We start from the raw sequence: 27,571 nt of genomic DNA on the forward strand, positions 1-27,571 counted from the left end.
AAATGGTTGGAAATGTGCAGGGCAGAGTTCCCACCATCTTGCTGCCTCCCCCATATTAAGTCTAGGGCAGAAAGTCATACCGGCCGTTTGAGGACTTCACCCTGACTCTGCTGGTATACACTACACCTTCTGGAGGAAATATCCCTTGCTAACTGGCATTCTGTCCCTGATTGAAGGACATGGCAGTGGATAAGTTTGTCCACAAGATGCCATCCACTGTTGTTGCTATCGATCCCTTCCTGCCACCAGCTGAGAGCCCTTCTTTGGGATCACATTTCCCACTTATATGTCTCAAGAGGATCAATTTTTGATCCTTTAGATAGGTCCCAGAGCAATATCAGCAATGCCCAATGCTGTCAGTGGCACTACTAGTGCCATAAAGATGATTCACCAGTAGCTATTGCAGGCAGGATATCACTCCACTGGGGCCTGAATACAGTCGGAGGGCTCGACATTGTCTGGGTAACTGACTAATTACTTCAGAGTAGCTTTGGACTGCCAGTATAAAGGTGATTTCGGCATTCGCCAGCTCACCAATCATTGCCACTTTATCCTGACCCACTTGCTGTAACAACATTCTGCCCATTAACCCCACATTACGTCATTCCCCTCCGTTAGACAAGAGCTTCCCAAACCTTCTCCCATGACGTCATTTGAAGGACTAAAAGTTGTTGGGACTCCAAGTCAGAACTATGAGAGCAGGGTGAGGTTGATGGTCGGGGAGGATTTTGGTTTATGAACTGTACAGATGTTGGCATCATATAAGGCATCAGTGCCTGACTCTATCTCTGTCTGTCTTATACACTCACTCACACTCTCTCTTTCTCATTCACTCAGTCACACTTCGACTCATCTGTCAAAATACAAAATATTCACTTCCCCACACTCCTCTCTCCCACACTCACTCACTTACTCATTTGTCTCTCTTTCTTTCACTCTGTCATACGTACTAATTTACTGACTCTGTTACACACACTCACTTACTTTGTTTCACTTACTCTTATTCTCACATACCTAGTCTCTCACATTCACTCATTCTCTCGCTCTGTATCACATATATTTTCTTTCATACTGACTCATACTCTGTCACATATTCACACTCTGTCTCTCATTTAGTTTCTGTCACACATGTTCAAATCCCTCTCGCTCTTACTTTCTGTTTTCCAAGTGCCGTGCTATTAAATCTTTTACAAATGATGCTAGCATCAAGCAAGACAGGAGTTCATTAAGAAAGCCAAAGGCAGCCATTGATACCAGTTGAGAGCTTGGACACTGTCAAGCAGTATCTTGAGGTGGTCAGGGTCAGAATTCTACTTTCATCAGGGGTAAGGAGCCGAATGTTTGGCTGCCACCAGCCGCCTTGACTCTTTGTACTGCATTGTGGTCTGTTTGCTCCTGAAATGAGAGAAGATGTGTATTAGGGAAGATGAAAGTAGGCAGCACAGTTGTTAGTGCTGGTGCAGTTGGGAGAAAGTGGCGAATTGTTCCAAATGGGTGAGGAGGCAACAAAGGGGCCTTACAGGTTTGGTGGTATGAGATGAGTGAGAGCAAATGAGGGAAGATGTTGCAGGTAATAATGGGTGCAGTAGAGCATGAGCCTTCGTGGGAGGTTGGTGCCATACTGAGGAGTGTGAGGTGCCAGAGAGACAAGGGATACTTACCCTGGCAGAGTGGTGAAAGTTGTTGACCAGTCCATCCATTAGGACCTCCAGTTTCCTGTCTGCAAAGCAGGACACCATTTTCCTCTTATCTGCTGCATCTGCGGAAAATGTCATGAACCTTGCAGGACAGCTCCTACAGTACTTGACCGGATGCGCAATGGTCTTTTAAAGATGGCACTGGTATCAGCATTGATGGTCAAGACTATCCCAGCAGTGGCATGTTCCACTGGGTATGACGAGTGGTAGAATTGGGCTAGCATAGGACAAGACTGTCAGCATGGGAGCAGGTAGGTAATTAATAAGGTGAGTTGGCAAGAAAACACCAAGGCCTTGCAGGGAGAGACCTTCTATGAAACTCCATGAAGTTTACACAGCCAAAAAACTGTAAGATTCAACCCCATTGACCAAAGGAACCACATGAATCAATACATTGATAAAAAGGCAGAAAAGTGGGGGCTAAAATTCTCAGCTGTTAATTTTCCTTTCTTAGGTCTTTATTCCTGGTCATGATTTTTTACAACACAAGTTTTCAGTAGTTTCCGTGACATGTATTCTTCAGATAGTAGTTGCTCTGGTGGTTGTTTCTTGTAAGTGCTGTACCTCTCGTAACGTGTAATACTTTCAAAGAAAATACATTCTATAATACTAACTGTTATCCTGGAATCCTTAGTCACATGGCCCAGGCCTTCTCTCCCTTATCGGAAAACTGCAGAAAACAAGAGCTGTCAAAAGCCAGTGTGGAATGCCCTTCACAAGTGAGTGTCATTGACAGAGTTTTAAGAGTACTGAAAACCATTTGAAAGTGAAAACATTTTCTCGTATATTCTACAAATAGGTTCCGTTGTATTAATGTGGGGGAGGGTCCTTCAAAGACATACATTAATGACCTTTTCCTTTAAAAGATATTGGTGAATCACAGAATAATTATGACATCAGAGCATATAAACCCATTCATACAGATTATGATATAATGTGACTCAGCATTATACATACTCAGTAAAGCTATACATTGCTACACAAGCAATTTTGGTTGGTTTTGATAACCTTGCTGACTATATCCTATAGGTTTTTTTTTGGATTGCATGAATGTGATGGAACTTCCGCACAAAATCTGATCTTGAGTTAATTTGAGAGCATTGTTTATAAGTGTCAAATAGCTAATCTTCATCATTCAAAAATTGAAATTCACCTATAAAGCTGCAAGTTTTTTCTGAAAAGTTTCTTCAGAGCCTAAGTAGCATCATTAAGAAAGAGTTAAAGAAGATTGTTTCTTCACCATACACAATGTGTTCAAGTATAACCGACTTGCAACATCGTCTCCATCTAAAGGTCGACTGACAGCAAAGGTCGAGTTCTAGCTGATAAGAGAGAAAACTTCAAAGATGAGCATTGAAAGAGCTGCAGGATACTCTGCCTCACTGAATAAGATATATTCCCCTAAAATGATTCTTCAGAAAACCTCTCGTAAGAAGATGTCTGCAATTCATTCTCACAATGACACATATAGCATTATCCAACCCATAGGTGAGGGAGTATATGGGGAGGTGGCCTGCTGTCGCAAAAGAAGCACTGGTCAGTTTGTTGCTATTAAGACTGTAAAATATGATAGCTGCAGTGCGACAGAAGTCAGAATGTTGAAACTCTTGCAAGATGTGGATGCAGACAAGTTTCATATTATAAAACTTCTTGAATATTTCCATAGAAATGCAAAGTCTTACCTTGTATTTGAACTATTGGAGCAGAACTTGCAGGACTTCCAGAAGTCTAACAGCTTTGCCCCTCTCCCTGTTAAGCATGTTCGAACCATTGCCATACAGCTGCTGAAGGCTTTGGAAAAGCTTAAGGATATGTCTATTATCCACACAGACATCAAGCCAGACAATATCATGTTAGTAGAACACGTGCGATTTCCTTTCAGAGTTAAACTGATTGATTTTGGCTCAGCCAGTATACTACCTGAGGTTCAGCATATTCCAGGTATATATTTAGATTATTCATTTCTTAATAACTCTGATATTGAATATCTGGATTTGTTTAACTTATCTACAGAAGTAAGAAAATATTCAGACAATTTAATTTATTTTATTCCTATTTTCTTCCATACTCATTGCAGAAAATTTGGCTCTTAGTGAAGTATGGTAATTCTCTAGTATCTTGATGAAATAACCGTTCTCAGTGTTTCAACTTGAAGAAAGTTCTTGTGGATTTTGGCCAAGTCCAAATTGTCCTCAAAACAATTGTGTTTTCAAGGGAGAAGACAAGTTACTGGATTAAAATGGGCAAGTTATACATTCTTCCCTATAGCTGTCCAGTGGAAGCTGGTGACAGTTGCAGTGTCAATACTGTAACCAGGCTGAGCTAAGTAACATTAACTAAAGATCAAACCTGTGACGACCTCTGTCGCGCAATTTCATATCACATGTTGAAGTGCCTTAATCCAGGCAGCTGTCAGGGAAACCTTGACATTTCTTTCAAGTAAACCAATTATATGTGATAATTAAAATTCGTCATAGTTTATGTGCCGGTAGTTTTATTTTTAACTAAGTGTCTTAGCAATCTCATTGTTTTGCTGCTTTTCCTGTTTCTAACTTGATGAAATGATTCTTCTCTTTCCAACTGGTTTACAAGTTCCAATTTTCTCAGCATCTCTAATGTTTCTGATTCCTTTCTACTGACTGGTTCAGTGATTATAATGTTTCCAAATAGTTTTTACTCTGTATCATTGGCTTAATCATTCAAATGTTTCTGACTGGTCCAAAGATTCTATTTTTCTTCAGATTGGCTCATTGACTCCATTGCTTCTTGTAACGCATGGTTGAAGTTGAATATTTTGACCAGAGAACAGGAAACTTGACATTGGACTGAAAAGAAATGCATCTTGCAGCCATAATACCATTTGGACAAGTTAAAGTAGTGGAAAGTGGAACTCCACCCCTCAGTAGGCAGAAGCCCTGCCCTCTGGAGCTGGTAGGCAATCCAATTGGCCAGCAGCTCCAGCAATCTCAGCAATGATAAGAAGTCAATAGTGGACTCTGCTGGGAATGCAACCAGTCCCAATAAAATGGCCTAACGAATTGCAGAGTTTGTAAGTTAGGGGTATAGCAGCAAATGTTTGGTCAGCAATGATGGTAGCAAAGGGTATTGGTTTTGAAGAGCAGGTTGATAGGAGGAAATGAGTGTGTTATCCTTGAGAGAATGTTTCTAATGCACAAAGGACAGCATCACTGAAGATAGTAACCTCCCTGCCTACTGTTTCAAAAACTTCATTAAAAGTATGTCTGTCTAATATAGCATAGGCAGTGTATTATTCAAGTCACTAGGTTTGTTAACAAAGACACAGTATTTTGAAGATTTTTGTCCTGCAGACATCTGGAAAATTCAGACAATGTTAATTTAAGGGAAAAAGGTAATATTTATGTTTATGAGAAGAAAGTTGGCAAGTGAATTCTGATTAGTAGAGATTGCCATAGAAAATCTAGTAGTTAATGACAATTAGCAGTTAACTTTCAGGTTTTGCAGTCTACTTTGAAACAGTAAAAGTATGTACAAGAACATGAACACTGCACCTCAGCAAAAAGGGTATAGCCTGGTTTGAAATTTGAACTAAGTTTAGCTGTTAAATGTCAGTCATTATTAACTGGTACATTATCTAGATCTGTCCAGGCACATGAATGGCACCTTCAGTATCATGATGGCTTAAGCAATGACCACTCTCATGCTTATGTGGCTTCAGCTGTTCTTTTCCTCAGTGTCAGTGGCAGGAATTCTCATGTCTTTAGAGGGTAGATCTTATCTCCAAAACACCATCCACTGACTTTCCTTGGAGGTATAAATATCTTTAGGAGACCTGACTGCTGCGGATTGAAGACATTATTGAAGATTTTAGAATATGATCCACAAACATGCATCATAATCTTTCAGTCATGGCAATATCACCTGAATATGAATGGAGTACAATTATAACAATGGATCATATCCCCAAATTACTTATGGAACATGGGGTTTCTCCTAGTAATGAAGAAAGTTCAATGAATTGATGGTGTGTGAGCTGCTGAGTGTTGTAATTCCTTTTGCGCTTTAAGTGCGATCCTTGTGGTGCCAGTCACGCTGCATTGGTTCCACAGTGAAGTGGCAGACATTGATTACACATGATGCATCTGTTGGAGATGCCTGGTACCCAGTCTTCAGTATGACAGTCCTGTGAGGTGGCAATATTACAATACTAAACCACACTCGTTGGAGCATGAAGTGGTACCTAGAATGATTATTCTTCTTCCTGCAGCACTAGAGCCATGTTTCTTGAGCCACCCATAGGTACTGACCTCTGTAGCCACCTCTTTCCAGGCTGTCTTTTTCAGTTGGAATGGTCTCTTGATACCATCCATAGGGAAAAGCAGCAAAACCTGGACAATATCCAGACTTAGGCTGATATGTGACTTGTGTCACACAAGTGCCAGGCAGTGACCATTCCCTACAAGAGAGTTTCTAGCCATGATTCTTTGACTTTCAACGGCATTATCATTGCAGAATCCACCACTATCAACATTCTGGGGTTATCATTGACCAGAAACTTAACTGGACTCACCATGTAAATACTGTGGCTACAAGAGGAGGTCAGAGCTAGGAATCCTGCAATGAGTGACTCTGCTCCTGACACCTCAAAGCCTGACCATAATCTGCAAGGCACAAGTTAGGAGTGTGATGGAATAATCTCCACTTGTCTGGATGAGTGCTGTTCCAAAAGTATTTAAGAGGCTCAACCATTCCAGGAAAAAGCAGCCCATTTGATTGGTACCAGATCTATAAACATTCACTCCATCTACATGATGCACTGCAGTAATTCATAAGACTGTTTAGACAGTTGTTTCCAAACCCACAACTACTACCATATAGATAGACAAGGGAAGATACGTGAAAACTCCAAAATCTGCAAGTTCTCCTCCAAGCCACTTACTATCCTGACTTGAAAATGTACCACCATCTCTTCAATGCCACTGGATAAAAATCCTGGAACTCCCTTGTTAACAGCATTGTGAGTGTCTCTATACTGAATGGATTGTAGCAGTTCAAGAAGGCAGAGCACCACTACCTCCTCAAGGGCTGGACAATAAGTATTGTTGTTCGGTTAGTAGTAGACAGGATTCACTATTGGATGGCAATCCAAAAAAAGCAAAGTCCTGACGGATTTGATCATGGGCTTATAGGGTGAGCCCTTCTTCAAAGGCATTCAGTCATGCCTGATTGAGGGATTGTCATCAGGACATCGAATAGGTCTGCTGAGAGCCATGACCAGCCCCTTCTGCAGCCCCCATCACACTTGGACTGACTTTTAGCCTGTGCTCCCTCAATGATCCAGGGCTTCTGGTACATACAACAGCTACCACCTCTCCCACTGTCGCTGACAGCAATGGAGAGCTGGCAGGTCTGGATGCTGGGATTTCTGATTCCAGGGCCCTTAATCTTGGGAAGGCCTAATGGGTATAATTACAGTACGCCACCAGGTGGGGGAACTCATTATACTAAGCGGGCACAACAAACAAATCCTTTTGGGTTGATAGGATTTCCTCATTAAAAGGCACTCAGTGCTTGATCCAAAGATGTAGTACCCCGTGAAATAACTCCATGAAGGCCAGTATCCTGTTACCAAGTCACCCTTTATTTACACATGCATGGTACATGACAGTAACCCATTTAGCTCAGAGCTGCCCCTAGAGTAAGTAGAACCCCTGACATTTCTATTTACATCTATCAGCCAGGACTCCCTGTCGGGGCTATTAACCTGGTCCAATCAGAGGACTCATATTCTATGAGGTTCACCTTGCTGACCTTGTTCCAGTCACTACATCCCTCCCTCTCTAAGTCCTCGGAATGAAGACCTTTTTTTTTATCCTGTAGCTTCTCCTGGGGCATTTCGCACCAGGTTCGGTTCCTCTGACTTTGCCTTGGATACAAGCAGCATGTAGCGGACCGTAGCCTGCCTCTTGCACTTGGAGCGTCTCAGCCAAAACTCATGTTCTTCAGGCTGTTGAGGCTGTGATGTCTGTTGTGTCCATCTTCTCAGAGGTTTCTCTGACGCTAGGCAGAGGGGAAGAACCCAAAGGTTCTGACAGCCATGCCAGGTGTTCTGATGGGCCAGGTATGTTTTGCTGCTGCCCTGTTTGCGAGGTTGTAGCATTCATGTGATCCAAGTGCTTGCTCAGGACTGCCTCTCCTACCTAACCTTCTAAGTCGGGACTTGACCTTGTGTCGACCGAGCCTTTTTACACATGCAGAACCATTTGTGTTTTCGACAGTAAGCTTCGTCCCTCTCACTTAGACGAATCTTGTGTCTGGTATTGGCATTCCTGATGCTGTTTCACTACATCCCTTCCCCCAACTTCCAGGAAGATCAGGTTTGAATTGAATTGATTTAGCTTTATTGTCACATGCACACAAAAGAGTAAAGTGAAAAGTCGCCACTTACCATGCGTCCTGTCCTCATTAGCAACCCTGCTGGAGCTGTCCCTGTAGTTCAGTGAGAGGTGGTCATATAATCAAACAGCAACTGGGACAGTTTGGTATTGAGTGAAGCTGTAGGCTGTTAATTTAAGCCTGCCCTCAACATTTGGACTGCTGTTTCCTCCAGACCAACTGATGGCGTGGAGCTGTCCTTACTTGCTGAATACCATTTAACTTCAGGAATTACTGAAATTCCTTGCTGGTAAATAATGGTCCATTGTCTGTGACCAGCACCTCCAGGAATTCATGTGTTGCCAAAAGATGCTCGCAACTTTTCAATCATCATCCCCATGTTTGACACGTGAACTCTGCACATCCAGCCACTTTGAGTGGGCATCCACAATGACTAAGAATATGGAGGCCATGAAAGAACCTGCATAGTCAACACGTAACTGAGTCCAGGGTTTACCCGGCTATTTCCATGAATGTGGGGGAGCTGCTGGCAGTAATTTTTGTCCTTGTTGGCACTCTAGGCAATGCCCTAACAATACTGGTATAGCAGCATCCAGTCCTGGCCACCAGACGTAACTTCTCACCAACATCTTCATTTTGGAAACCCTTGGATGACCCTGGTGGAGTTTAGCTTTGCTCATGCTTCCCACAATAACATGCCATCCTCTATGGTGATCTGGTCTCGCAGGGTCCAGAAAGGTTTCAGTTCTGGTTATGATGACCTTTTGGCCTTTACCCCATCACCACCAGCTGTTTCAGTTTGCCAGTACAGGACCATTTTGTGTCCACAGTCTGATATCGTCAGCGGTGACCGGAAGGCTGTCCAGAAAGTTTAAAACCAGAACAGGCTGTTCCAGTGGCAGCATTACCAATGGTGTATCCATCAGTGGGAGGTGGCTCAAAGCATCCACATTTGCCACTTGGCCTCCCAGATGGTGTTCCAACTTGTAATTGTACGCACTCAGAATAAGAGCCCACCTCTGAAGCTATGGGTGGCACAGCCCTGTCCTATTTAAGATGCCCTCACAGGGATTTGTGATCTGTTACTATCACAAATTTACATCTGTGAAGCTATTGTGGAACTTTCTCACACCAAAGATGACTATTAAACCTTCTTTCTCTATCTGGGCTTATCTTCATTTGGCATCATCCAAAGTCCAGGAAGCACACGCTATCAGGTGTTCCTCTCCACTGGGCCAATGGTGAGCCAAGACTACTCCAATATGTATGGGGAGGCATTGCATGACTCGCTTGGGATTGTAGTGTGCCACCACCTTAGACAACAATAGCTGCATCTTCACTTACCTACATCTTGGCTGCAAGACCATGCCCAACGCTGACCCTTTTTCAATAGCAAATGTAAGGTTGCCAGGATGGAGGTGAGGTTATGTATGAATGTTCCATTATAATTCACCAACCTAAGAAAACACCGAAGCTCTGACACAGACGTGAGTTCTGTGAGCGTAAATTTTTCTCTCCTAAGACATTCCCCTGGCTTGGAGAAACGTTTAAGCACTTTTTCCAAGTTCTCTAAATGATGTTAATTGGTCTTCCCAATTATTAGTATGTCATCCAGGTAAATGATAGCCTGGGATAGACCTTGGAAAATGTTCTCCATTATCCACTGGAAAATGGCACAGGCTGAAGGGTCACCAGACCTGAAACGTTAACTCTGATTTTTTTTTCTTCACAGATGCTGCCAGACCTGCTGAGCTTTTCCAGCAACTTCTGTTTTGGTACAAACCCTTATGGATATTAATTGTAGCATACTTCTGGGAATTCTCATCTGATTGTTGCAGCTACACATTGTTCACAGTCAGCTTCATGAAGGACAGCCCACACCCCCAACCCTGCCAGTTTTGCATACAAGTCCTCTATGCGAGGGATTGCGTATTTATCCAGCTTGCCATTTGTTTGAAATCCCCAAAAGGTGAACTGACCTGTTGGTACGACCAGTGTTGCCCATTTTGCAAACTGTACTGGTTTGATGGCTACTTTGCTTTCCAGCCTCCTGGTTTCTGCATCTACTTTAGCCTGTAAGGAAAATGGTACTGGGCTAGTCTTGCAGAATTGTGGAATTGCTTCTTGGTCAATGTTTATGGTGACCTTGGTCCTTTTGATAGTCCCTAGATCATCCTGAAAGACATCTGGCAATTCGTTAGGACTTCACTGAGGCAGCTATTTTCTAATTGAAAAATACTGAGCCAATTAAATTGAATCTTTCTCACTCAATTTTGCCCCATCAAGCTTGGGCCTGAGACTTTTACTACAATTAGTGGTAACTAAACCAGCTACTTCTCATAAAAGACTGGAACAGAAGTTGTACCCTTATTGTGTATGGTTCCCGGGTATAGGTTCTCGGCCTGGCAAGGTCTCACACAACCTTAAGGATTGGTGTCCAGAGTAATTTTGGTTCCGTAGTCACTGATACAGCTACACAGGTATCGACCTCCATTAGAACTGGGTGACTATTTAGCCAGGCATTTATTTTGATTGGTTCTGATTTGGATGTTGCTAAGCAGTTTAACTGTTCCAAACCAGCTGTAGATGGACTTCCCAGGGTATGCATTCTCCTGGATACTGGCCTGTGACTTCTGTTACATAATTCAGGCCTAGTCTCAAGTCCACATACCGGCAGCAACTACAGTGACCTGCCGATCCTCGTGAAAATTTTAACCGTTTAGCCAAGGCTTGGCTTTGTTTTTGGGTTTTGTAGTGGGCTGTCCCTCTGTTCAGGATATGACCTGAGTGAGACTATGCAGCTGGCCTCACTCAAGTGGAGTTCCCCAAGTCCAGTCAGACTAGCGAGAGTGTCCACTTCTGTCGTAATATCCTGTAACTAATAACCTCCACTTGCCGCGTTTTCTAATGACAAAACCAGTTGTAGTGCCTGTTTGGAGTCCAGTTGGGCTTCAACCAGTAGCTTTTGCATGGTTACATCATTAATCCCACATACCAGATGGTGTTCTAGCACCTGACTCTGGCCACCACTGAAATAACTCCAGAAAGGCCGGTATCCCGCCCCCTGTCACCTCTTATTTACACATGCATAGTACATGACACTGACCTAGCTATCTCTGAGCTGGCTCCTCGAAGAAGTAGAACCCTTGACACTCCTGTTTATATCTGTCAGCCAGGACTCCCTGATTGGACCAAGATAACAACCCTAATCAGGGAACTCATATGCTATGAGGTCCACCTGACTAACCTCATTCTAATCACGACCCACTCTGCAATCTACTCCTTCTGCTATTCATCTGTGGCCACGGATCCAGTGATGATACTTAGCCTCACGTTGGCAGTAGATTGATTGGCCAGCCTCTCTCAGTAGCTAGGGCTTCTGCCCCCAGGGTCCTTGATCCTAAAGAATCTGTGCACTATCTAGTTATGTGCCTGAGTGGCACTTAATTTGACAGATCTGCTTTTAAAGGAATTACACAGGACTCTTGCCAGCTCTCTAACCATGGGGTCAGACCCCTGTCACCTCTTTTAAATACTGTCCTGTTCTGGGGGATGCTCAGGAGGTCTAAGAAGATAAGACCTATTTTTATTTTTCAGCCTGTGTGTGGATTTTCTGTTTGATGTTTTCCGAACCTCATTTCCAGGCACATGTCCTGCCAGAGGATGCACTTAAACCTCAGCTGCCCTGCTACGTACCCAGTGCACCAAATTCAAGCATGATCAGTTCGGAATGGTTCAGTATATTATGAAATATTTTGCCTGAAAAGTGCCTGTAAGTCTGGGCTCAATGGGGTGAGATGAAGGAATAAAATCAATGCAGTTGTCCTTGCACAGAAATTCAGTGGATTTGTCAAACATGATGTCCCTCCCATATGACCATGTTAAGTCCCTCTTGATCTTGCTTTTATTATTTCCTCCTTCAGGATATTTTGTAATGTTTTTACCACATCAAATGGAAAGGTTACTCCCTTATATATTTTTATGCTTTTTTTTTCATCTGACTTACAACTCTTTCTGCATTTTCGGCAGTTTTATGCCGCACACCAGTGTCCAGCTACAACAAGTTGAACCATCATAAAGTCACAATTATGGAGGACTACAGCACAGAAAAAGACCCTCTGAGCCATTGAGTCTGTACCTGTCAAAAACAGCCACCAAATCCACTTTTCATTATTCCATAAATCTGTTATTCTAAATCCATTTTCCAGCAAACCTGTACCAACATCTTGCCACAAAGCAAGATGACTTATAGTTCATGACTCTCTATTGTTCTCTGCTTAGAAGTACAACGTTAGTGTGCTTATACACAGCAATAATATGAATCATAGCACTTCGGGTTTGAAATTAATATATGGTTTCCCTCTAGTTTTTGAAGAAAATTACTTATGTATAGATTCAATATTCTATAACATAGACATTTAATTTTCACTTTGAAGACCCATATATCCAGGCCAGATATTACAGATCACCGGAGATCCTCTTGGGATTGCCTTTCTGTGAAAAGCTGGATATGTGGTCCCTCGGTTGTGTTCTAGCTGAACTTCGACTTGGTAGCCCTTTATATCCGGGTAAGAATCAATATGATCAGATCAGAATCATTGTTGAAACCCAAGGTCAACCTCACGACCAGCTGCTCAACCAAGCAAGTAAGACTCACCATTTCTTCAAAAGAAACTCCTCCACTTCTTCAGCCCACCAGTGGCAACTTAAGTCGTCATCTGAGTATCAGTCAAAGATGTTTGCACAACCTTTGGAGCCAAGGAGACATACTTTAAAGTCACTAGATGATCTTGAAACATGCAGCATCATCAAAACATTGTCCCCAAATGGTGATGATATTGCCGAGTTCCATGATCGTAACAGTATGGTAGCTCTTGTGAAGAGAATGTTGAACTTTGATCCCAAATATCGCATTTCTCCAAGACTTGCATTACAGCATCCATTCATCACTATGGAGGAACTGGAGAAAAACTATAAACATACAAAGTATTATGAGTTGTCTGTTCAAAGCCTCAATGCTGCTCTGAATTACGTTAGAACTGAAAATAACAAAAATAATTCTCACCTGCTACAGGAGTGTCATGATAGAAATACTGTGTACCGCGAGAATACACAGGACCAGTCCAATCACAGTTATTCCTTTGGACAAACAGCCATTGATAAAAGGGACAATGTCACTCTTGGAGAGTCAGGAAGAATGCACAGACATATGATGCCACCTGGGGGAGTGAGCCATCTAGTCCATGAACACTTCACTCCATGCGCAGGGGATGCCCGACGGCCCCCTTATCCATATCAAGAAACTTGTCATCAGATCTCTTGGTCCGTACACAGGCACGCTGCAGAATCAACACCAGGAAATCCTATTAACCCGCCTCTGTCAGATCATTCTTTTAACAATGTGATTCGACTTGATCTGAAGCCTGATAAGGACAGAAACAGCAATAAGCATTCGATTGTCTTTCCATCAATGAAAGAAGGTCAAGAGAATGGGGACAACAAACCTGAAAAGTACCCAAGATCTTCTGTAACAGAGGTATGACATGTAGGAATCTATAAACAGTTGAAAATCCATTACTGGAATTTACTAAACAAATAAATGTTACGCATACTAATCAATTTCTGCACAAATGGAATATGTCAGCTATTAAGTGAAGGGAGGTTCATGATATATTTTTGTTTAAAAGTATAGTAAGTTAATAATCATTCAAGCTTCTAAGTAATGTAGTTTTCTGGAAGAGTAAAGTGTAGCTCTAACAACTGACAGCTTTTTGTCTCTCACTCCTCAGACAACATTGAAGAAAGACAAATTTCAAAGAGAACAACAATTTGTACTGGAAGGGAAAATGGTTCTAACTGGTTGGCAAGTGGACTCTGATTTGTCGAAGTGTTGTCATGGAGAATGTACAAGATGACATTTGTCCCTGATTCGCAGCATGCTTGTAAAACTCTGACCACTGGGTCCAACAGTGGATTCTGCAATTGGGCAACACGTATTTAATTTTTTAAACAATCTAAGAATTACACTAACAACCAATACAATACTATCAGTGGGGCTCACAATAGGACTTGCTTACACTTCTTAGAAGCTACATATGTTGTGGCAATACTCAACCAATCAGAATCAACTTGCCTGGTTTGAATTTAAACGAAAGTTTACGAATACTTGTTTCCATGGCAACACCTTGACCAATGAAGAATCCACTCGCCAACTAATTAACAACCATTCTTCGTGCAGTAGAAATTGTCGTGGAGTTGTTTAGCTCAGTTGGCTGGTTTATGATACAGAGTAATGCCTTTAACGTGGGTTCAATTCCTGCACTTCCCTTCTCTCAATCTCATCCTCTCATATGAGCTTTGGTGACCCTCTAATGAGATCATTCATCTTTCACTTGCTAGAAATTGTTGTTTTTTTTGAGATCGATATTTTTGCATTTCTGTTCTGATGAATGCAAGATAAAAATCTTCAACAGCATCTCTTTTTACATTAGTACTCAATTTATACAATCATGAAACAGTACTCAATTTATACACTATCATGAAAAAGATACATCTTTTAAATGATGATATAACATTTAGTTATGATAAATAGATGCATTATTTTCCAATCATTGCAGCAGAATTAATGCCAATCTCTTGGACATTAGTTGTTACTTTTCCTGTATCAGTGAGACATTAATTGTTATTTTTCCTGTATCACTGGGAGTCTCTGTTCTTACTCAACAGGAAAAGCAAAATAAAGAAGCTCAAATAAAAGAGACATCAGCAGTACACCTGAAAAATTCTTTTGCAAAAGAAAATAATTCTGCACTGGCCACATCCTACACACATTCCAAGTGTAGTGGCAGGAAGGCCCCGAAATGGAGGGATGCTACAGAGGTGGGATTAACAAATTCAGTTCAGAGGTACAGCACTTGTGCTGGGACCAAACAGCACCTACAGCCTGGGGTGCATCTACACAAACAGCAGAATTTTATTTCAACAGGGCCAATTATGTCACGCCCAAGACATATCGAAAATAAACCAAGCTTCATTGTATCTGAGCAGGAACAGCTTAGTAGTGACCAAGCTGAAGAAAATGTAAAGAGTGGTAAGAATTATATTAGAGTTCAAACAATGTATTATTCTTTAGAAAATTTACTGAAACTTCCACTAAGTTCTAATTGTTAGCCAGTTTTTAGAAGATGCAACACTGGATTCAATTACAACACAAACAAAATCTATTCACTTGAGAGTTAAAATCAACCCTGAAATCACATACCTTTGCTGCATGAGTTAAATAAAGTTCACAGTCAATATAACATATGTATTTCAGGTGCAGAAAATAATTTAAAAGGCTCACAGAAAGTTGGGGCTGGATTTCCTCTCAGAGGTGGGTATGGAGAAGTAGCTAAATTCCTGTTTGTGAACCCACCCCCATTAGCAGCTGTCTGAGAAGCCTGAGGCTGACAGCCTGAATAACCCTGGAGTCGATTCCACTGCCCAATTATTGATCAGGGGTGTGAGAATGGAGCTGGGACTCTTGGGTGGTGGGCTAGGTTTTGGTCTAAAACAGCAGCCAATTCTGTACCAAGAATTCAAAAATCAGGAGAAAAGTTGCCAAAGGTCAGGTTTGAAGGATAGTGGGAAGCCTGGAATTCAACAAAGGGTAGGCTATTGTGCGTTTTAAAATTAGTAATATTTTCAAAGATGCGACAAGACCTCTCTGCAATGTTTAGCCTCTTCAGTACAACTTCAAAAGCATTTTCTTGCATATCTCACATGTCCTGTCCCCACCTCAGCTGGGATGGTCTGACTCCTGACGTGCCAAGCATCCGGCCACCACCTTCTCAAGGGTAATTAGGCATGGCCATCTCCCTAAAAGTTAGGAAATGTACCAGAGAAAGCTCTTAACAAGTCCACATTGATCTAAAATTCCTTGTTAAGAGAGGCGGGCAAATTCTCAGACATGCTTCCTCCCCTGCCATTGAGAAAATAGCGGAGGGCAGAAAGCAGACATGGAATTTCTAGACATGCCGTTGCGCAGTCATTTTGTTTGCCATCCTGCAACCGTTCCATCCCAATCTGACACGGAAAAATTTCAGCCAAGGTCTTCATTCAAAGAGATTTGGAATACAAGGGTGGAAGTTACAGAGCCATAGAGATATAAACCTTCTGTCCAACTTGTCCGTGCCAACCAGATACCCTAAATAAATCTAGTCATATTTGCCAGCATTTGGCCCATATCTCTGTAAGCCCTCCATCATTAAAGCATTTAAAATGTTGTAATTGTACCAGCCTCCACCACTTCTTCTGGCTACTTATTCCATACACACACCACCCTGTGTAAAAAAGTTGCCCCTTTTAAACCTTTCCCTTCTTACCTTAAATCTATGCCCTGTAGTTTTGGACTCCCCCATCCTGGGGAAAGACCTTGTTTATTTACCCTATCCATGCCCCTCTGATTTTATAAACATCTATTAAGGTCACCCCTTGGCTTCTGGCACTCCAGGGAAAATAGCCCCAGCCTATTCAGCCTCTCCCTATAGCTCACACCCTTCAACCTGGCAGCATCCTCGTAAACCTTTTCTGAACCCTTCCAAGTTTCACAACATCCTACAGCAGGAAGACTAAAGTTGAATGCAGTACTCCAAAAGTGGCCTAACCAATGTCCTATACAGCCGCAACATGACCTCCCAACTCCTATACTCAATGCACTGACTAATACAGGCAAGTGTACCAAATGCCTTCTTCACTACCTTTTCTACCTGCAACTCCACTTTCAAGGAGCCATGAACCTGCACTCCAAGGTCTCTTTGTTCACCAACACTCCCCAGTATAAGTCCTGCTCTGATTTATCGTTTTAAAATGCAGCACCTCACATTTGTCTGAATTAAACTCCTTCTGCCCATCTGATCAAGGCCCTGTTGTACTCTGAGGTAACCTTCTTCGCTGTCCACTATACCTCCAATTTTGGTGTCATCTGCAAACTTACTAACCATATCTCCCATATTCATAACCAAATCATTTATATAAATGACGAAAAGCAGTAGGCCCAGCAATGATCCTTGTGATTCACCCCTGGTTACAGACCTCCAGTCTGAAAAGCAACCCTCCACCACTACCCTCTTCTGCTTTTGAGCCAGTTCTGTATCCAAATGGCTAGTTATGTTAATAGAAGTGCAAAGATCTTGTTAGACCCCTATTTACAGAACTGCAATGATTTCAAGGATAGCTTTGAAGGCACTGCAACTCAGATTCAGCAGAATGATATGAGGGATATAAGATTTATAATGAGGCCAGGTTATAGATTGGCTTATATTCCTTTATGGATAGAAAATTAAAACTGACCTAAATGAGATGATTAAAGAATTTGAGAGAGAAAAACTGTTCCTTTGGTGGAATAGTTCGAACAAGAGATAATAATCATAAAACCTGAATTGGATTGCTTAGGGGTTATGGCTGGAAACACATTTTATTCACAGAAAAGACAGTGGCATTCAGGAATTCTCCCTGTAATGCCATTGAATGTAACAAAACTGAGTTTGAGCGGGTGTTTTTTGGCTAAAGGTTGCCTTACAAAGGCAGAGTAGATAGTTTAACTCCACAAATCCATCTTGATCTACTGGAATCATGGAACAGATTTGAAGGGCTTGTTGGCCTGCCCTTATTTGAATATACTTGACATCATTCCTATGTCATGCATAGGATGAGTGTTATGTTGCTTGACCTCAAAACTATAAAACTTAATCTATTAGGATATTATTTGTTATATTACATTAGAATGGAGGTTTCAAAATCCATCTTGATCCTTTACTTGAAATCAACTTACATTACTTCTTGATCCTAATTGTAAGTTTCTGCTTATGTAATGCCATTGTACTTTTACCCCAATACATATATCGAGGAGTTTTCCAACACAATCTCACATTCTAATCTCCTAAAGTGTGACATCAATTAAAATCCTATTGCTTATCCCTAACGCACTCTCATTGCCATTCACCAGCTTGTGCTTCCTACTTCCTATATAATCAATTGTCGAAGAATTGCACTGAAAGAAAACCACTGAAAAAAGACTAATATGTGTTTATATTATTTCTGATTTTGGAATATTAATGCACACAAATTAGAAATCAGTGCACTTCAAAGTAATCCATAATATGGAGCATACTTCAGAAAAATGTTTCACAATTATGATCTAAAGCTGGTTTTCCTTGCTTAGTTGCTGATATACAGAATGCCAATTTTTTTACTTCTTCAGATATTTTTCAGATATAAGAGAACACTTGTACTGTTCCTTGCCGAACAGCAGCAGAGGACCTAGATTAGGTATCAATAAATGTTTGGACAATCATGCACAGCATACTTCTGAGTCTATTAAATATACTTCCACTGAATATAACATCTTTGATTTTATACTTCAAAAAACCGTGTTTATTCCATTTATTCCACTGAGCCTCTTTTTCCATACTGATGTACCCAAGACCTTTATTTTATAGCAGTATTCCAGAGCTTCATTTTCCATGCTGATATCCCTGATTCTCTTTGTCCATGTTTGTCTTCCTGAGCCTCTTACCATAATGATGTTCAGGAGCTTCTCAATTTCAGCATTCACATTCCCCGAGTTTTTCAGTGTCCCACATATCTTATTTACTTGATTGAGCTCACAGTTCCTCACTAGGCTTTCCAACATTTCCTTTCTGTATAAATAGAATCCTTCCCTCTGTTTTCCACAATTTTGATGAAGATACAGCTTAATTCCATGCATCTATGAAATCATATAATTACATGGTAATTAGTTGGTAAGAATCATGAGTCAGAAGTTGTTTTTCAACAACATTATCAATAGTATTTATTATATTTATTTTTCCAATGACTGTCTACTAGGAACTAGGGGGATCAGAAGTAGATCAAGACATATATCAAGAAGTGAAATTACCAGGTCAGCATTAAAATTTATCAATCTTTAAAAAAATGTTAAGCATATTCCCACTGCCAATGTTGTGAAGATAGGAGAGGGGATTAATCTATTGGTATATTAGAGAAATAAAAATGGCGACCTGTTGTATCAAATAGCCAGCCTAAAATGTTGCCCCAAAATAGAATAACTGGGCCCATGTCTGCAGTAGAGCAGAGGCCAAAAGGGTGCTTCCAGCCTTGTGCTTTAGCTTCCTTGAGTTATGCTGCAAGTTGAGGGCCCTCCCAGAAAGCCAGCAGTAATGTCACAAGCACATTCTATAAGAACTAAAGATGTTTGGAGTACAGAGGGTAATTCTTGTTGCTCATGCATTTCCTTTCACCAGGGTAATCATTGAACCTTAAGAGTAGCAGCCAAAATTCGTAGTGCTTGTAGCCAGAAATATGGTTGTCGGCTTCCCAATTTAATGCCTTTCAGGGATAAGAATGCATCTTGGTGTGTATGTTCATCATCAGGCATGTGAATTGTGGGCTTTTGTTCACAGCTACATACACTTGAAGTCATTTTAAAGTGTCATTTAATTTTCTGGGTTATGTCTATAAATGACAATGTTATAGAGTAAAGCAATTGAAAATGATAGTTAGGTTTGAAGAAATAAATATGCACTCCTTTAAAGGAGGCAGGTCAAGCTGAGGTTTACAGTTATAAATCCTACGTGAGATTTACATGCACCAAATGGGCTGCAGCAATTCACAAAGGCAACTCACTATCACCTCCTCAAGAACAACTATGGTTGGGCAATAAATGCTGGCCCACCAGTGATGTCCACTTACCATGAATGAATTTTTTTTTTTAAAAGTATATGGATTCATTTGTAAACATATGCAGAGGACTAAAGCAAGGAAATTATATAAAACTTTAGCTGGAACATTGTTTAGCTGGGCACTATACTACAGAAAGGATGCCAAAGCTTTAGGAAGGGCGCAACGGTGATTTACTAGAATGGGATGACAGGTATGTGGGGAGACCATGAAATTGGCTTTATTTCCCTTAGACCAGTGGAAATTAGGGTAGACATAATGAAGAGGTTCCGAGTCATGAAGGATTTTGATAAAGTAAGTAACTAGAAACTGTTTCCAGTGGTGGTAAGCGATGGTAAACAGATGAGACAGACTTAAAGTAATTGGCAAATAAATCAGAGACAAGATTTTTTTTTACACAGTGATTTGTTATGGTTGTGAATGCATTGTCTACTAGGCTTGCAAATAACTTTCAAAAGTGAATGAGATATATAATTGGAAAGGAGAAATTTGCAGGGTTTAGTGAAAAAACGTTGGAATAGTTTAACTGGAGAACTCTTAACAGGAGCTGATATAGACATAATGGACAGAATGGCCTCCCTCTGTACTGTATCATTTCATGACAGTGATCCAGTGACATATGAATTTCACTAGCAAATATATAAAGGTGTGTAACGATTTTGTGTGAATCAAGTCATTTGTAGTTGTTTTTAATTTATTTTATTTCAGTTGCAAAGCAAACAAACAATTGCTCTCAGAGGATTGTGGAGAGAATGAAAGCAAAAATGTGCACTTGGAAAACATTCATCCGAAACAAATTGCCAAGAGGCACGATCTGGTGAGATTATTAGCCCTTCATCTACATAAAGTCCTGGTTCAACAACACTAGGAGTGCTGTGAGAAGTTACAGACTCACACCTTTATAAAAGATGTACTGCAGGCATTTGCAAACTGTGGGACACAGGACGACATATTTAGGTTGCAAGTTCTGAGATAGCAATAGTGGCCATGAAACTCTGAGTTTCAAGGCTGTGAAGCCCTTTTAAATGTTTGTGTTTTTACAATATTAGTGGGTTCAGTTTACCATCTGAGGCCAAATTGCTGCTACAGCCACAGCCTATTTAAAAAAAAGGTGGCTCTTTGCTTTTCTTAGGGTGAACCCAGCAGTTTTAAATCTCTCCAGTCACTCGCTGATAACATTCAACATTATCCCACCATCAAAAACTATTTCCCCATATCCCAGCTTAACAACTCTCAACACTCCCCTACTCACAAAGCTTCCACCCCTCTTCTTGCCCCCTCCAATTTTCACTTCAGGGCCACACAAAGTCTGAGGCACTAAAATAGGGTCACACTGGGAAAGATTTTTGGAAGCGCTGATATACCAGCATTGGAATGAGATTGATGAAGATTTATCGGAATGACACTCCAAAGAGTTTCAGAGAAGAGTTTACAGAAATTAGTAGTGTATTTTCATGAACCTAGAAGGTTAAAAGGTAACTTGATTGAAGCTGTCAAAATACTAAGGGAACTCATAGGAAACTTTCCACCAGTTGAGGAGACTTAGAAATATTAGAAATCACGTCTAAAAATGAAGGGTTTCAGAAATTTGAAACTCCCCTTTACAAAAAACTTAAGATGCTCGGTGACCTGTTAATTTTAATGGCTAGATTTTTACTTACCAAATGTATAAAGGGACATAGGAAGTCAGGTCATAGATCAAGCATGATCTCACTGAAAGATTGATCATGAGGAACAAAATGCCCTACTCGTGTTATGAGCCCCGCGATTTCTGACAGATTAAGGAATATTCCTTTCTCCTAAGAAAAAGGTATTTTTGTTTTTTTAACTCATACATCACACTCACAAAAAAAAACATTTCTCTATAAAGCAATTAATCATAGAGTCATAGTCATAGAGAGTCATAGAGTCCTACAGCATGGAGGTAGGCCCTTTGGCCAAACTTGTCCATGCCGACCAAAATGTCCATTCACGCTATCCCCATTTCCCTGCACTTGACCCATATGCTACTAAACCTTCCCTATCCATGTATTCGTCCAAATACCTTTTAAATGTTGTTAATGTACCAGCTTCAAACACTTCCGCTGGCAGATTATTCCATATGCGTAAAAAGGTTGCCCCTCAGATTCCCATGTATTCTTTCCCCTCTTAAACTGATGCCCTTTAGTCCTCAATTCCCCAACCCTGGGTAAAAGACTGAATGCATGCATTGGAGTAACAATAAATTACTAAATATATATTTAAACAGACTACTTTTACCTTGCATGTGAAAATAAAAGTCTATTGCTGCATTATCATCTCTTCACTGTTTTATGATTTATTTAAATTATACATTTGCTCCATTTCTGATTTGTCTTTTGTTCTTATACGTTTTTATTATTAAAAATCTTTAATCTGCTTCTTATTCTGCCTTCCTGCTTTCACTGAATATTTAGATGTAGCAACAATATTATGAAGTGTTTATGATTGACAGAGAAGTAGGCTCCTGCTCCAAAGTACTGTGTGCAGACGTGAAATGAGATCTCGATCAGGCTCACCTTTGATGCTTAATGCCACAGTAACCTAGCGATTTGTTGTCAGCATATTTGTTTCATAAACTGTGTGATTAATTATCCAACATGACAAGTGATGCACAGACTCGTTTTCTGAACCTGAAGTCCAGGGTGAACTGGAATAATTGAAGATAGAATAAATAAAATGCTATAGTTGCTAGAATGTTAACCTGTATCGGTATGGTAATAAGGAAATTGGGAAATGATGACCTAATATCAGTATGCCTGTGAGGGGATTAGGCTTCAATTAACATCAGTTTAATTGCAAAAATTAGCTAAGGTATTTGGCATCTGCTGCAGAAAACAGGTGTGTGGATGGCAGAAAGCGGCTCATAATCTGAAGAACTTCATTGATGAATATCCCACAGCCATTCATTGCCTGAGCACATCTGTGAAGTTCAATCACTTGGATCCAACAGTGGAGAGCTGGAGAACTTCAGTCCAGTGTACGAAGAGGAAGAATTCAAGGAAGAACTGTGTTTACAATAATATTGTTGAAATTCTTCCTTCCTGTCGATAGGGTTCAGAAACTGAAATTAATTCTTCACCAGTGGAGGTCAATGAAGCTGAAGATTTGGAGAGAGAGAAAATTCTAGATAAGTAAGTGTGACAATCATAGGATTTCATGTGTAATTCACTTGGACATAGTTGCATCCTTTTTGAATATTGGTATTTGTTTGCTCTTATAATGAGTTTTGATGGAGTAAAAAAGGAGAAACTGTCTTCAGGGGATATAATTAGCAAAACATAGCACGGAGGTGAATTTTCTTTACTCAGAAAGTTGTTATGACATGAATTACACAGCCTGAAAGGTAAATTGAAGCAGATTCCATATTGACTTGCAAAAGCAATTTGGATATAGATAGATATTTTAATCAACTTGTTTCAGAAATATTATGACACATCTCTGGAGCATGTAGGACTTGCATTTGGGCTGTCTAGCCCGGAGAGAGAAACACTGTCACTAGGCCACAAGATCCTGAACAAATCTGCAATGTTGAAAAATCCTTACCACCATGCTATCACTGCCCCCCCGCCCACCCAGGATAAACAGTAAAAATTGGGTTCGATCCATCGACCACTATGTTACGGAACTAGCACACCTTCACTGTGCCATTTAGCTGCATTCCTAATTATTTTTAATTAATCTGTTTGAACATGTCTTGAAGCACCTTAGGGATAGATGGGGCTTGGGACAATACCACTGTGCCGTAACAGCTTTTTGGACAGGTCATTCAAAGTGTGAAAAAGCATGATAGGGCGAGTGTTTATTTTTGTTTATGTGGTTCTAATCTGTGATTCTGTCTCAGTTCTGCAGTCCACTGTGCTGCAAATTTCTTCTTCATTCTGATTTCAAATGTTATCTTTTCTGAAGGAACACTTGTGGGATTTTCAAGTTGGCAAAGTTCTGGAACAATAGCAAGAAAATCCAAAAGGAAAAGAAAGTAAGTCCAATAGAATGATCTATCATTTTCAAAACTAGTACAAGGTCTGATTGGCAGCACTTGTGCTCTCACATATGTACTAACAACAAATTCAAAGGTTGGATAATAAACATGGTATTCTGAGCACTTTGAAAACTTTGAGTCTAATCTTATAGGGGTCTAAGCAATGTGTGCTATGGCGAGATTGCGGCAGGATCTGTTGAGAAGTTTGGTGAGGCCTGTTTCAATGTCAGAAGCATTTTGTTCCATTTATGATGCTTTTGCTGAGCAGCGAGGGAGTTTCTCACCAGGCAGCAAAAAGTTTTTAATTAAGGGGGTATTAGCTTGTTAAATGCATTGTTAACAGCCCAACTAGCCTCATTAATACATAGCTTCCCATCTTATAAGTGCCAAACAAGTTGGATATCAAGTTTTCGACATGGAAATCAGAAGCAATATGTGGAGACTTCAGCTTGCCTCAAGCTGCAACCAGCCTCGGTGCTGACTAGCATCAAACTGCATCCAAGGATGGTTATGCCACACTGAGATAGCATGCTTGAAATCAAGTCCAGCTATTTCCAAAATTGTCATAAAAGTTAAAGATTTTAGAAAAGTATGCAGAATTCTCCAATTTACCTGTCTATTAGACCTAGGTTAACAAAAAGCACAAACCAAGTTGCTGTACTTAAATAGTCATTGGTTTTATTACAAGTAGCTACAGATAAACCATGGGAAATCATGTCAGTGTGTCTTAATAATTATTTTGAGAGTTTGATGGTGCTTTTCCAAAGCTCCCTGTGTTTACAGATGATGCAGTTAACTTCAAATGTTTTATACCCAAACTGAAAATGTTAGACAGAGTTAGAATCCTAATCAAACTATTTCAAGTGGTAGCCAAAATGCATTTAAAGCTGCGATAACTTATCCAGTATGACCTGAATCTCGTTGTCCTATCCATAATTGTAAGGATATACTGATGATCAGCTTTTGGTTTTGCTCATAGTCCTACACAATCTACAAGTATTCGACTGAATGGTTTTTCAAAAACTATGTGTATCAAAGATGCTGGTTGGATTACGTTGCTTTTCTTACCGCTTGACATATCTTACAGAACGCAGTATGTTTCTATAAAGTCTTGGCTATACAGAATGATTTATGCATTTATCAATGCCTACATTTTCTGTATTCCTGTAGGTCATGATCTAAGAATTTCATATGCTACTCACAATACTTCTTTACAGTATCTAGGTGGTACTGCAATTTGATGAATAATTGTCCATTCTTCATCCAGAACTCTGTGGGGATATCTCCACTTCTTTATCAGAAGTCTATTTCAAATACAATAACACTGTGGGACTCTTTCAGCTTCAGCTTCAGCTTCATTGTGAACTGTCCTTACTTAGTTACTTAACTCTGGATCTGTTTCTTGAGCTACAGTTAGTGAAGGCATGCCAAAAACTTCCTCTGAACAATTCTCATTCTTAAATAGAGTCAGCTACTCTAACCTCCTAAAACTTTAAACCCCGCCCCCGGACACACACATACATATACACAGACAGGAACAGGGTAAATAACAAGGGTGTGATAGGCGGAGGGGAAGACTGGGAAGACAGTTCAGTGGTCCCTGTTCACAGGATTTGACTGAGATGATCCTTTGGCTTTCCAGACATGTTGCCCCTTGATCCTCCAGATAATTAACACAGTCGGTTCTGAGATAATGCGTATTTCTTCAACACAAATTAGTTTTAACGTGATTGAAGTGTTATAGAATGATATTTGTAGAACGTGAACTTTCCCTACCTCTATTGGCTATAGCACGATTCCGTTCCCATTACATTAAATGGCGTTGTTATTGCGCGAATTTCCCAGAACGCGAGATCGCATGAGAACGGAACTATCGCGCTACATCAGAACCGATTTATAGCTGCTTGTAGAAGTTGGCTGCTTCGCCTAGCTTACTGGTTAAAATCCACAGCTTACAGAAACTGCTAATGGAAAAATAAACTCGTTTACTTCAGTTTTAAGGTGATTTTTTTAATAATCAATGAGGGTCGCTGTTGATGTGGAGGTCTGGTACTGTCACTCAGGGGCATATACAGTTCAGGAGCTTGGCCTGGCCAGGCGTCTGCTCAAGATGTTCAACCTTAGGAGATTTGTCCAACTGGGAGTGGTCAACAGTCAGGCCAGCACTAGTAGTCAGGGGAATTGTGTATTGTCACTCCAGGAGCTGCAAAGACAACATTTGGGATCTGGCCAGTCATGTCTACGGGCTGTCCTTCAAAGTTGGTCAAAGTCCTAGAGGTCAAGGCATCACCATTCAAAAAAGATTGGAGGAAGTCAAGGCTGGCAGGGAATACAGAATCATTTGTGGAGGTGGGAACAAGGACAGTGATGGGCGAAACCCGAGATGCATGGAGCAGTATGTGGAAAAGTATCAGAGGGTATGATAGGCTGCAGTTATTGGCAGTGACCAACACTGTGGCCCCACAATGTAATGGATCAGGGTGGGCATCTTTGAGATACAGTGACAGGGTTCAGGTGGCAGGGATGACATTTGGAAGCAAAGTTCGATATGACGGATTCCCATTTAGGGAGGATAGGTGGAAATTATCTGTCAGGGTAGTGAGAGAAAGAAGGGGACTCTTGAGGTAGGGTGACGGGGTGTAAATAGCCAAACAGAGCCCGGTGCTGATCGTATCTTTGCCAACACTTGCAGTTTTTTAGATGCTCAATGCAACTGAAAAGTGGCTGGGACAGTGCCCAGGCTAGGTGAAGTCAGTGTCAGTTTAATGGGTAAAACTGCAGGATCCACATCTTTTGCATGGCTGGGCATTGAAGAAGCTAACACATGTAGCATTTATTTGCAGAATCCAGCTACATTCCACGTGCAAACATTTCTTCACGTGTATACAACACATGAATGTGCTAATATGTCAAATGTTGGTTAAAAGCAGATTGCCCCATGCGATTGATGCAGAAGTTAGCAGCAATAACTTAAAAGGTGATTGCTGGCAAAAGCATCCCAACAATTGTAGAAATTTCAGGGCTGCTATGGAATGAGGGGTGCATTGTTGTATGATATATCATGCCAATATGATGATGGACTGCCATGAATTCAATGCAAAATGAAGGAGTTGACGTGGGTCTGCAATGGAAAGGGGGTCAGAGTGCAACAGGAACTCCTTTTATTGAATGTAATGGCATTGTCACTCAACTGGTGTGGCAGCTTCACCAATTGGTGCACATGCTGAGGACTGTGGTGGAATAAACCATAGGCCTGCTGAAGATGTACGTCTGCAGTATGGAGCGATCTGTGGGGGTATTGGGCTTCCATTGTAGTCTGGACAAAATGTGCCACACCATTCTGACGTCTGTGCCCTGCACAATTGCAGCATGCAACAAGGATGTGATACATGCTGAGAAGCTGAGGGAATAAGAGAATTCTTCCGAGGAGAAGGATGAGGACATTGAGCTGGAGGAAGCTATCCTTGTGGGTAATGGAGCTCACCTCCATTGGACATTAATAGGTAGACCAGGCTTGATTGACACCGGGTTCCGATAAATACAGCTGGGTACAGAAGACCATCGTGGACTATCATGGTCATAATGCCAGCATTGGATTTGCATTGTGAATGCAATCTGCAGCCTCTACTTGTTGCCTTCGTTTTCCTTTTGTTGGCTGTCAGTAAAAGTGTACATTTGGACATGTCTGACTGCTTTCCTGTATGTTTTTCCTGGACAATGACAAAGTGCAGATGACCACTGGGCATTTGGGGAAGAGTACAGGGGACTCAGAGTATGTGGG

At 40.9% G+C, this 27,571-nt stretch overlaps 1 protein-coding gene across 1 annotated transcript; it reads left to right on the forward strand.

Annotated features, from left to right (window-relative positions):
• Positions 1-3,133: 3,133 nt before the first annotated feature.
• Positions 3,134-25,758, forward strand: LOC109910965 (homeodomain-interacting protein kinase 4-like). The gene is made up of 5 exons (XM_048600459.1): positions 3,134-3,638; positions 12,509-13,608; positions 22,863-22,942; positions 23,718-23,787; positions 25,582-25,758. Exons 1-5 carry the CDS (start codon positions 3,134-3,136, stop codon positions 25,756-25,758), a joined length of 1,932 nt encoding a protein of 643 aa, XP_048456416.1.
• Positions 25,759-27,571: the final 1,813 nt, after the last annotated feature.

Source organism: Rhincodon typus, chromosome 8, assembly GCF_021869965.1.
Source record: "Rhincodon typus isolate 14 chromosome 8, sRhiTyp1.1, whole genome shotgun sequence".
Taxonomy (NCBI): Eukaryota; Metazoa; Chordata; class Chondrichthyes; order Orectolobiformes; family Rhincodontidae; genus Rhincodon; species Rhincodon typus.